Here is an 11,455-nt window from a genome sequence, read left to right as displayed (position 1 = left end):
GGAGTCTGGGGGGGAAGGGTGGGGGGAGGGTGTGTGGGGTGGGGGGATCAGGGGGTGGGTCTGGGATGGGGAGGTGTGTGGGTTAGGAGGATCAGGGGGTAGGGCTGGGATGGGAGGTGGGAAGGTTCTTTGTGGGGAGCTCCCAGGCTCTTTAGAGGCACAGATAGCTTAGGGGGCAGGCTTCGATCTGGGGGGTGTCCACCTATTTGCATGGGGCTATCGGTGTGGGGGGGACGACAATGATTTGAGAATTTCGGCTTGGTCCCCAGAACCTCTGAGCACACAGGGGATTGCAAGCAATTTCTCAGTGGATCTAGGGATACACATTGTTGCAGGCGGGGCTTTTGGGTGGCAGAGTTTGGGCTGGCAGGGTTTGGGGGTGCAGCAGATCAGAGTGCAGCCTTGTTCAGGTCTCAGAAGCTGCTGGCTCTGGTCTGGGCTCCCTCCCCCACTCCCAGTCCTGGCCCACCCAACAGCACCTAATCCCTCTCTAATCCCGCTCCAGAACTAGGCTCTTCCAGCCTGAGTTCCAGGGGGTTGTTATTGTAGGGTCTCCTCCCCTGTGGGGCTGGATGAGCCAGTTGGTTATTGCAGGGCAGCTGGTGAGCACTAGGACGACACATGGCAGTTTGTTCTTGTGGGGCCCCTGGCATCCACAAGGGCGTGCAGGAAGGTTTGTTCTTGTAGGGTTTCCTGTGGCTGCTTGCTGATTTGTTGTTGTAGGGTAACTAACAAACACTGGCGCTGCTTTGCCGGCCAGTTTGTTATTGTAGGGTCTCTCAGGCATACCAGGGGTTTCTCATTATTTTAGGCTCACTGGCTAGCCCTGAGAAGGACACTGGTTTATTTTGGTAGGGTCTCTTACCACCTAGAGTGATTTTTAATACACCACCGCCCCCTGGTGGTCTGTTCGAGGGACTGCATCTTCTGGTTCCCTTCCCTGGGTTCCTCCATAGACAGCCAAAAGGACTCGGTGACTTAACGGGGACAACGAGAGGCAGGAGCCAACCTCTCTAGGTGAGGCAAAGGGCGCCTCTTTCAAGAGAACTAACGCACAGCAAGTCAACTGTGTAAACCAAATAACCCCAAGCCCTTCCACTGGGATGCAGCCACCTCTGGGGTGCAGCAGCTGGGGAACAGGCTCGCAGTGACACTGCATGGGGCTCACTCCCCCAGCGCTGAGGTGCAGCCACCTCTGGGGTGGGGCAGGTGAGGAGCAGCACACAGCAGAGCTGCACCCCACTGTAGGAGGGGCCTCCTGTGGCCAGTGAAAGTTGCAAAGCATGGTGGGGTTTAGGGCTAGGGACTAGAATAAGCTGCGTGGGAATTAGGCCAGGACAATGCAGTTACCACCTCACTCTTGGGAGAAGGACCAAGGGACGTTTACCAACTTCCTCCAGCACAGAGCCCCCTACGGCTGCACTGGGGCATTGGGGCCAGCGCTGAGTGCCAGGGGCCAGTGCCCCTTTTCGAGCCCCCACCCTGCTCCCTGCAGCACCTTGTTCTGGCACTAGCCCCGCCTGACCCTTCAGGATCAGACAAGAGCCTTAGCTAAGCCCCTCACAGCTGTCTGCTCCCTCTAAGCCAGCAGGAATGCATGACGCACACATGCCGGTAGACCTATGTCATAGCCGCAGCCCCCTGCATCGGCCCTTGGAACACAGGCTGAATTCTCCCCAGAGAGCCAAGCATCCATCCCCCTGCTGGCCTCGCTAAGAGCAACTTTGGGGTGCAGATGTCAAACCCCACCTGGCTGGGGGAGGGGGGGAGAGATGGAAGCATCGCCATAGAGCAGGGGGGTTCAACTTTGTTTTTCATTTGCGACCCCCCTAAAACATTTAAAATGACAGTGTGTGGACCCCTTGGAAATCTTAAATATAGTCTGCGGAACCCCAGGGGTCCGTTGAAAACCACTGCCATATAGCAACACTGCTTCTCTAATGCAGAGATGCAACACAATGACCAGTGCGCCTGTACCAACACCACCCCCTGGTGGAGAGAGTGTGAAATGCTATGGCTAGGGCGCCTGTACCAACACCACCCCCTGGTGGGGAGAGAGTGAAATGCTATGGCTAGTGCGCCTGTACCGACACCACCCCCTGGTGGTAACACAGTGAAATACTACGGCTAGTGTTCCTGTATCGACACTGCCCCCTAGTGCCGAGACAGTGAAATGCGATGGCTAGTGTGCCTGTACCGACACTGCCCCCTAGTGGCGAGACAGTGATATGCGATGGCTAGTGTGCCTGTACCAACGCTGCTCTCTACTGGAGAGATGTGGTATAATAAAATGACTAGTGTGCACCCAGCACTCTGCCCCCTGCTGGGGAAATGTAATGCAAAGCCATGGCGAGGGTGTATGTACCACCACCACCCCCTAACAGGGAGCATCATAACTGCTTGCTCGTCCGTCATAGGCTCTTGTCCATTTGCAGAGTAGTGACTCTTTTCCTTTAGCTGCAGGATGGTGTTTCTGGAGGAGGAGAAGCAGTTCTCTTCCCTGCACTGCCGAGCTCCCACCATCCAAGACGAGAAGTATGAATATAATAGGGCGCCTCAGACTTGTTACAGCACCTACAGTTAGGGACACAGAGGCAAAAGACAAGTGACTCACTATGTCAAGTGGAAAGAGGCTGAACTGGGAAAGGAACCCAGGAATCCTGACTCCCAGCCCTCCCCCTGCTCTAACCACTAGATATCCTCTCCTCTTCTCCCAGATCTGGGGTGGAACCCAAGAGTCCTAGCTCCAAGCCCCCCTGCTCTAACCACTAGACCCCATTCCCCTCTCAGAGCTGGGGGTACAACCCAGGAGGCAGACAAGTGTGTAAAAGAAGCAGCGACTTTTTTTATTTTTTTTAAAAAATTGTTTTCTCAGATCACACAAAACCCCAAGATACAAAAATACTTTATCAGCTTTGCGTTAAGAACACATTAAAAAAAAACAGCACTTAAAAATAAAAGGTTCCTGGTTAAGGCATTGGTGTAAGGCTGGGGTCCCCTCCCAGAGCCAGGAATAGAACCCAGGAGTCCTAACCCCCAGTTTCATGCCCAGCCCAGAGGGGTCCCAGCCTCCTGCATCAGAACAGGGAAACCATAAAACACAAGACTTGGAGACTGAGTGTCTCAGGACTGATCCAAAGCCCGGCAAGATCTTCCCAGCGAATCCCATGGGCTTTGGATCCAGCTCTAAGTCCAGTTAAAATCTCCCCCCACTGAGACCCAAAGACTGGGGTTCTGGGGAGAGAACAAGCTGCCCCCTCAGCCCCCATCACTAATGTGTCTCAATTCAGCCCTCTGATAACGGCTGAGGCCACCAGCAAGGGGGCAGAGAGGTGCCTGAAGTGGATGGTTGGGGCCGGGATCCCCGTCAGTTTGATTCATGGGGCGCAGAATGGCTGGTAAGTGAATGGAACTGGAACCGGCAACCCACGAGGGGAAAGGCCCCGTATCTCATGACAATCCCCCGAGCCAGCCAGTCCCCCTGCTCTGGGGCTGGGAGTGGAGCTGGCACCTCCTAGAGGGGAAAGGCCCCATGTCCCATTTACTGCACCCCTCAACTGGCTGGTCCCCGATAAGGCATCTGCCTCAGTGTGTTACTAAATTAAGCACAGATTTATCATCATTTTGTTTTTAAAAAAACATTTTCAGAGAATCTTTTTGCAGTCACAACTGCGGATGGAAACAAAACACACTGGGTAAAGCAGCCAGGTAAAACCGGTGTCCTGACTCCAAGCCCCAACCCAACCCTCTAGCCACTAGACTCCCCCTCCCCTCTCAGAGCTGGGGATAGAACCCAGGAGTCCTGACTCCCAGCGTCCCCTGTTCTAACCCACTAGACCACATACCCCCCCCAGAGCTGGGCCTCAAACCCAGAAGTCCTGACTCTCAGCTCCCACCCTGCTCTAAACCACTAGACCCCACTCCCGTCCGAGCTGGGAACAGAACTTAAAGCCCTATGAGAGGAGACTGGGATCTAATGGTTAGAGCAGGGTGAGCTGGGAGCCAGGACTCCTGGGCTCTACCCCTCTGTTTGGGAGGACGTGGAGCCTAGTGGTTAGAGCAGGGACGGGGTTGGTTTTGCAAGCTGCTGCTAGGCACTCAGAAGTGATAATCCTACAGTAACTAGTGCAGGGTTTTTGACCTAAGGGCATCAGTGCATGGCAGAGACCCAGGCCCCGGCCCCTCAGCTCTCCTTGCCACGCGCGGGACCATTTCGGGCCAGCAGATCCCCGTAGGCTGCCTCCTCGCGGGAGAAGACCAGGAGCTTCTTGTCAAGCTGGGCCCGCAGGTAGAGGTAGTCCTGCTGGTCCAGGCTGTGCCCGCAGCTCAGGTAGGTGGTGAAGAGGCCAGCCAGCAGGAGGCGATCCAGAGCCAGGCAGGGCACGGCCCACAGCACCAGCAGGAACTCCAGGTAGACGGGGTGGCGAAGGTGAGAATAGAGCCGCACAGCCCGCACGGACTTCAGCGCCAGCGGGTCCCCCATGCCCAGGCAGTGGTAATAAACCTGGGGGTACAGGGAGAGGTTAAGGGCAGAGTTGAGATGCCCCCCCAGATCTGGGGCTGGATCAGAGCCAGGGCCCCCTAGAGGGGAAAAGCCCCGTGTCTCATTCTCCACCCCCCTGAGCCAGCCAGTCCCACAGCCTGGGGCTGGATCAGAGCCAGGGCCCCCTAGGGGGGAAAGGCCCCGTAACCCATTCCCCACCCCCCTGAGCCAGCCAGTCCCCCAGCCTGGGGCTGGATCAGAGCCGGGGCCCCCTCGGGGGGAAAGGCCCCATGTGTCCCACTCCCCATTCCCCGCACCAGGCAATCCCCCTGCCTGGGTTGCAAGGCGACCGAGGTACCTGTTTGACTCCCATGAGCTCAGCATAGTCGAAGATGAGGATGACACTGAAGATAACCAGCCAGGCGATGAAGTGCAGGATGAAGCAGATGAGCGGGACCCAGGTGTCCCAGGGCTCCGTATAGGCGTTCCAGAGCAGGGGGCCGTGCCGGACAGGTTGCCAGTACCGCATCAGCAGCTGTGGGGGAGTCCCATTAGAAATAGTTCTGCCAATGCCTCCCAGCCCCAACCCATAGCCCACAGCTAGCCCAGCCTTGGGCTCCTCCAGCTCCGACCCACAGCCCCCTGCTAGCCCAGCCTTGGGCTCCCCCAAACCCTGACCCGCAGCCCCCTGCTAGCCCAGCCTTGGGCTCCCCCACAGCTCAGCTGGTGCCCCTCACTCCCGACCCGCAGTCCCCGGCAGTACCTGGAGGGCCAGGGCGGTGCAGAAGACGTAGAAGGATCTCTGCAGCACCCCAAAGCAACTGGTGGTCCAGCGCTTGACCAGCGCGGTGGCCATGAGGCTGTGCTGCAGCACAAAGACCACCACCAGGCCCAGGTCCATGGCCAGGGGCCACAGCACCCGGGGGTCCCGCAGGGCAGCCCCCCACTCCACATGGGGGGTGGCCTCTGCAAAGGGGGAGATAGAGTTAATGGGAGGCAGAATGTAACTGGTGAGGTGTCACCCATTTGGGTCAGCCCCAGGGCACTGCTCCCCCTCCCCCGCACCCAGTTCCCTCTTTACCCCCCAGCTCCCAACCTTGGCCTGATCCCCAGCAGGGCCCAGGTCCCACCCCGACCACCCTCCCCTCTTAACTCCCCCCAATCCCGTCTTCTCACAATTCCCCCTTTAACCACCCCAAACTCACTCCCCCTTCTGCTAGGCCCCTCCCAACCCTGATTGGGATGGGCTTCCCCCAGGATCTTCAGCCCCCAGGGGCTTCCCTCTGGGTCTCGCCTCCTAACCCCCTCCCGCCCTGGGTCTTCTCTAGGGCTCCGCCTCCCCCAGGTCTCTCTTCCCAGCCCCCTCCCCTCAATCTCCCCCTAGGTCTCTCCTACCAACCCCTTCAGTCCCAGGACCCTCTCTAGGGCTCCCCCTCCCTTCCCAACCCCCTCCTGCCCTGGGTCTCCTCCGGGTTTCCCCTCCCCCCCCAGCCTCCGGCCCCCCCCCGGTGTGGTCTCCCTTTCCCCCCACCCCTGGGTCTCCCCCCAGGTCTCTCCTCCCAGCTCCATCCCCCGGCCCCTCCCTCCTCTGCCCTTCCGCCCCGGGTCCCCGCAGCCCCGACCCCACGCACCCGGCCGCCCCCCGCCGGGCAGCACGGCGCGCAGCGAGGCGAAGCGGATCAGCTCCACGCCGGTGCCGAAGGTGAAGAGGAAGCTGCCCAGGGCCGGGATCATCAGCAGCAGCTGGGCCGCCATGGCGAGCGGGGAGCCGGGGCGGGGACTCCGCTTCTCCCGCCGCCCGGAGAGTCCCGCCCCGGCCCGGGGAGGGGCTTCCCCCGGGAACCTCCTCAGGGACCCGCCCGACGGGGAGGGGCTTCCCCGGGATCCCCCTCCCTAGTGACCCGCCAGGCCAGGGAGGGGTTTCCCCCGGGATCCCCCCAGTGACCCGCCAGGCCGGGGAGGGGCTTCCCCCGGGAACCTCCTTAGGGACCTGCCTGGCGGGGGGGCTTCCCCGGGATTCCCCCCAGTGACCCGCCCGGCGGGGAGGGGCTTCCCCGGGATTCCACCCCCCCCCCCAGTGACCCGCCCGGTCGGGAGAGGCTTCCCCGGGAACCTCCCCGGTGACCCGCCAGGCCGGGGAGAGGTTTCTCCGGGATCCCCCCCGCCAGTGACCCGCCCCAGCTCGGGCAAGAGCTTCCTCCGGGAACCTCCTCAGGGACCCGCCTGGCGGGGAGGGGCTTCCCCGGGATCCCCCTCCCCAGTGACCCGCCAGGCCGGGGAGGGGCTTCCCCGGAATCCCCCTCCCCAGTGACCCGCCAGACCGGGGAGGGGCTTCCCCTGGGATCCTCCTCAGTGACCCGCCAGGCCGGGGAGAGGTTTCCCCGGGATCCCCCCTTCTCAGTGACCCGCCCCATCTCGGGGAGGAGCTTCTCCCGGGATTCCCCTCGCCCCGGGATCCCCCTCCCTAGAGACCTGCCGGGCCGGGGAGGGGCTTCCCAGGGATCCTCCTCGCCCCGGGATCCCCCTCCCTAGTTACCCTCCAGGCAGGGAGGGGCTTCGCTGGAATCCTTCTCCCAATAACTCGTCAGGCCGGGGAGGGGCTTCCCCGGGATCCCCCTCCCCAGTGACCCGCCTCTAAGGGAAGGGGATTCCCGGGGATTCCCCCTCCTCCAGAGAGTCAGTGACCTTTTAGAGAAGAGCGTCCCCCGGGAATCCCTGTTCCCTCGGCTTCCCAAGCCACAAAGGGAATCTCCCTCCTCTTAGGAATTCCCATCTTTCTGGGCTCCCCCACCCACAGTAGGCGAGGTTTCCCTTTTGATCCCTCCAAAAAAGCCCCTCCCCCCGACATTCTCCATCCTTCCCTCTCTTCTAGGGGGAGCCAGGCATCTCTCCCGAGGCCCCACCCACTGTCCTGTGTGGGATCCCATTCCGCTCCTAACTTTCTTATGGGGACACCTCTAGGGCCCCCTCTGCCCAGAGATCCCCTTGCACTGGGGACCCCCTCCAGAGATTCCCCATCAACACCCCCCACCTGCTGATCCCCCCAGAGCATTACCCCCAAGTCCCCCACTACTTGGGACTCCCTTCAAGATTCCCCACCCTCTCCTGACACATGGGGATACGTCAGAGATACCCTAGGAACCTCCCCCACCCCCAGATCAACCCACACAGCCCTGTCAGAGGAAGGGCTTCCTTCTCATCCATCCCCCTATCATCCCTGCCCCTGCTGCATCCCCTCCCAATGGCCCTTAGCTCCCTTCTGCAGCCTCACACTGCTCTTTGCCTCTTGACCACGGCACCCCCTAGACTACAGCTGGCAAAGTCTCAAGAATCCCCACTTTGAAGCTATTTAAACCTTCCCCTTGCAGTTTGATGCAGGCTAACAGCACCGTGGTTTTAACCAGGCCTTAAGCGAGCAGGCTCAACCTCTTCTCCATGAATCACAGCTCTCCTGCCTAGGGAGAACTGAGAACCCAGGCATCTCACCACCCTTAGCCAATTTTTATTAAACTCTCTCTTTCCTTCCAAGAGGTCAGAGCTGGCAAAGTTAGTCACAGCTCCCTCTCCCAGCCCTGAAGTCTTTGACTCCAGGGTACTTACGTTAACCTAGGCCAACTGGGGATTGAACATGGGAGCCTGCCTTTTCCATGTGATCAAGGGGACCATGTGAGTAATGCTTTCCTAGGCCCTCTCTTGGGCTGGAGTCCTGGGTTCACCCCACACTAGCCCTGAAAGGGGTAAGGTGGCTCAAACAGGGCCTATTAGCCATATAGGCCGCACTCGGGGGGAGAGCCAGGGCCTGATACAGGCTAACAGATGATGAAGCAGACTTAGCTTGTATAAAGCCAGGAAGTTTTCAGCAGAAGGGGGCAGCGGGGACAGTCTACAGTCACTCTCCAGGTATGGAGAGGTAGGTAGGAGGAAACCCAGGGGGAGCAAAAGTCCTTGGCTCCTGGCCTGTGGGAAGGGTTCACCCAGAGGCATTGCCGGCAAGAAAGTCTGTGGAAGGAAGGCAGAGTAGAACGAAGCCCAGGGAAAGAGCAGCATGAGGATGTCAGACGAGGAGATAGCTGCTGCCCAGACCTAGCCGCAGGGAGGTGCCCCAGTGGTGAGAGTACCCCCATTACAGGCCTGATAATTAGGGTTTACTAGGGAGGTGTGGACTGTTCTCCCCCACCCTATTTCTTATTCCCAGGCACTATCCGGGGACCCATTCCTACTTCTCTTTCTGTGCTCCCTGCATAGCGTCACCTGTACATACACGTCAGCAACCTGCCACTGTTTCTGCTGATTCAGGAGCCTTCTCCCACGCAGCTGCTCACACTTCTTCGATGCAGGCCTCAGAGAATTCGGGGAGGTATGGCCCCCGGTGTAACGTGAAACCTCTTTAACAGGGAATTTAAAAACATCCTATCACAGTTTCGGTTACAGCCGCGTCATTACACACCTGTAACGCTTCAGCCACCAGCTGAGCGAGTGAAATCACCAGGCTCCATCCCTCAGGGATGTTCTGTACGCTGCAGATCCTTTCAAAGGCGGCCAGTCAGATCAGCATCAGCGCCATCCCTTGCTCTGTAACTAGGTCACGGTTTGTCCCCGCCATGTGGTCCTGGCGTAGGCGGAGCACTCGGCCCTCCCACGTGTCGCTCTTTCTGCCACTCGTTTCTGCTTCTCAGCTTCCAATTTTTGCTTCCCGGCCTCCAGGGCTCTCTGGTATGTGGCTTCTAGGGCTGCCCACTTCCTGCCCTCTGGCTCGATTTCCTTTTCCTTCTCTGCTCTCTCCAGCTTTTTGGACCAGCCTGCCTGTACCTAACAGAAAAGTCTCACAGGCAACCTGCCAACCTGAAACACATTCTCACCAGTAACTGCACACTGCACCATAGTAATTCTAGCTCAGGAACCAATCCATGCAACAAACATCGATGCCAACTCTGCCCACATATCTACACCAGCGACACCATCACAGGACTTAACCAGATCAGCCACACCATCACCGGTTCATTCACCTGCATGTCCACCAATGTAATATACGCCATCATATGCCAACAATGCCCCTCTGCTATGTACATCGGCCAAACTGGACAGTCGCTACGGAAAAGGATAAACGGACATAAATCAGATATTAGGAATGTCAATATACAAAAACCTGTAGGAGAACACTTCAACCTCCCTGGCCACACTATAGCAGACCTTAAGGTGGCCATCCTGCTGCAAAAAAACTTCAGGACCAGACTTCAAAGAGAAACTGCTGAGCTTCAGTTCATCTGCAAATTTGACACCATCAGTTCAGGATTAAACAAAGACTGTGAATGGCTTGCCAATTACAAAACCAGTTTCTCCTCCCTTGGTTTTCACACCTCAACTGCTAGAACAGGGCCTCATCCTCCCTGATTGAACTACCTCATTATCTCTAGCTTGCCTGCATATATATACCTGCCCCTGGAAATTTCCACTACATGCATCTGACGAAGTGGGTATTCACCCACGAAAGCTCATGCTCCAAAACGTCTGTTAGTCTATAAGGTGCCACAGGACTCTTTACTGCTTTTACAGATCCAGACTAACACGGCTACCCCTCTGATACTAGAAAAGTCTCAGTTCCTCAATCATGGGCAGTGGGTATAATAGACCAGGGCAGGCTTAGCCAGGGCTCCTGGAGCAGCCACTCCTGCCCAACTGCTGGACGCCTGGGCTGTGGTGGCCCTGCCCATAGATGCTGACTCTGGGGATGCTCCGGGGCTGGAGCACCCACGGAAAAAAATAGTGGGTGCTCAGAACCCACCATCAGCCTCCCTGGTCATCTCCTCCCCCCTCTCCCCCATGCCTCCCGCCAGCGGCTGATCAGCTGTTCAGCGGCGGGCAGGAGGCATTGACGGGGGAGGGGGAGGAGCGGGAGCAGGAAGAGGCGAAGTGAGGGTGGGGTGCACTTGGGGAGGGGAGGAACTGGGTGGGAAGAGGCAGGGTCGGGGCAGAGTAGGGATGGGAAGAGGTGGAGTCAGGGTGGGCCCTTGGGGGAAGGAGTGAAGTGGGGGTGCGGCCTGGGACAGAGCAGGGGTGGAGCACCCCTGGGGAAATCAGAAAGTTGGCACCTGTGGCCCTGCCTGCACTCTGCCTCTGCCCCTTCCTGCTCCGTCCCTTCCCCGAGGTCCCCACCGCCCGCCACTGCCTGGTGAGTCTCCCTCCTCTCCTCCGCTCCACCCCCCTCTCTGGAGGTCCCCATCGCTCACCGCGTCCCTCCTCTCCTCCACCCCTCTCCCCCATGAGACTCTCCTGGGGAGCAGAGCCACAGCTTTGGGTGGAGGGCACAGACGGGGTAAGGGGGCTGAGGCTGGGGCTGGGAATGAAGCAGCAGCTGGGGACCGAGGCTGGGAGCGGAAGCCGCAGCTGGGCCGCAGTCAGGGGCCAAGCTGGGGGCAAGGCCAGGGGTGGTGCTGGGAGTGGAGCTGCAGCCGGGAGCCAGGAGCTGAGCTGGAGCAGAGCTGGAGGCAGAGTGGGGCCAGGTGGTGCTCCCATCCCGCCCCTCATGGGGACTGGCCCGGGCCCCACCGTGGTCCCCCGAACATTCCTGCAGGGCCCCTTATGGGGGCACGCCCCACCATTTGGCGACCTGGTCTTGAGATACGGAAGAGGATGTGTGAGCCCATTGGACACAAATGGTTGCCTCTCAAACAATACCCCACCATGCTTTCTAGAAACTGAGCCCTGCTCTGCCTGTCTAAAGGAGTTTCTCTCACCCAAGGTGCTCTGCAGTGTTTTCAAACCATGGCTGGCCGAGATCCTGTTTTTATGAATGTATATGCACAGCTCATTCACATCTAGGTACAGGGCGTGGGGGTATCTTCTTTGCCTCCTACCCATACCCCCCAAGGTTCATCGTCTGTACAGGATAACCACCCAGGACTGGATTTGCCCTGTGTGCTGCTTCCCTGTTGACTTTACGTCTCTTCGTTAACATTTTCCCTTCAATTGTAA

The 11,455-nt window shown here is 58.9% G+C and overlaps 1 protein-coding gene across 1 annotated transcript; it reads right to left on the bottom strand.

The window, feature by feature from the left end:
- Positions 1-3,902: 3,902 nt before the first annotated feature.
- Positions 3,903-6,262, bottom strand: NRM (nurim). The gene is made up of 4 exons (XM_050919517.1): positions 6,115-6,262; positions 5,247-5,449; positions 4,842-5,018; positions 3,903-4,504 (listed from the first exon to the last, which is right to left on the bottom strand). Exons 1-4 carry the CDS (start codon positions 6,236-6,238, stop codon positions 4,184-4,186), a joined length of 825 nt encoding a protein of 274 aa, XP_050775474.1. The 5' UTR covers positions 6,239-6,262; the 3' UTR covers positions 3,903-4,183.
- Between the last annotated feature and the right edge of the window lie 5,193 nt (positions 6,263-11,455).

Source organism: Gopherus flavomarginatus, chromosome 12 (genome assembly GCF_025201925.1).
Source record: "Gopherus flavomarginatus isolate rGopFla2 chromosome 12, rGopFla2.mat.asm, whole genome shotgun sequence".
NCBI classification, from domain to species: domain Eukaryota; kingdom Metazoa; phylum Chordata; order Testudines; family Testudinidae; genus Gopherus; species Gopherus flavomarginatus.
The sequence above is the reverse complement of the archived record's forward strand: the minus strand, read 5'-3'. Positions and strand labels throughout refer to the sequence as shown.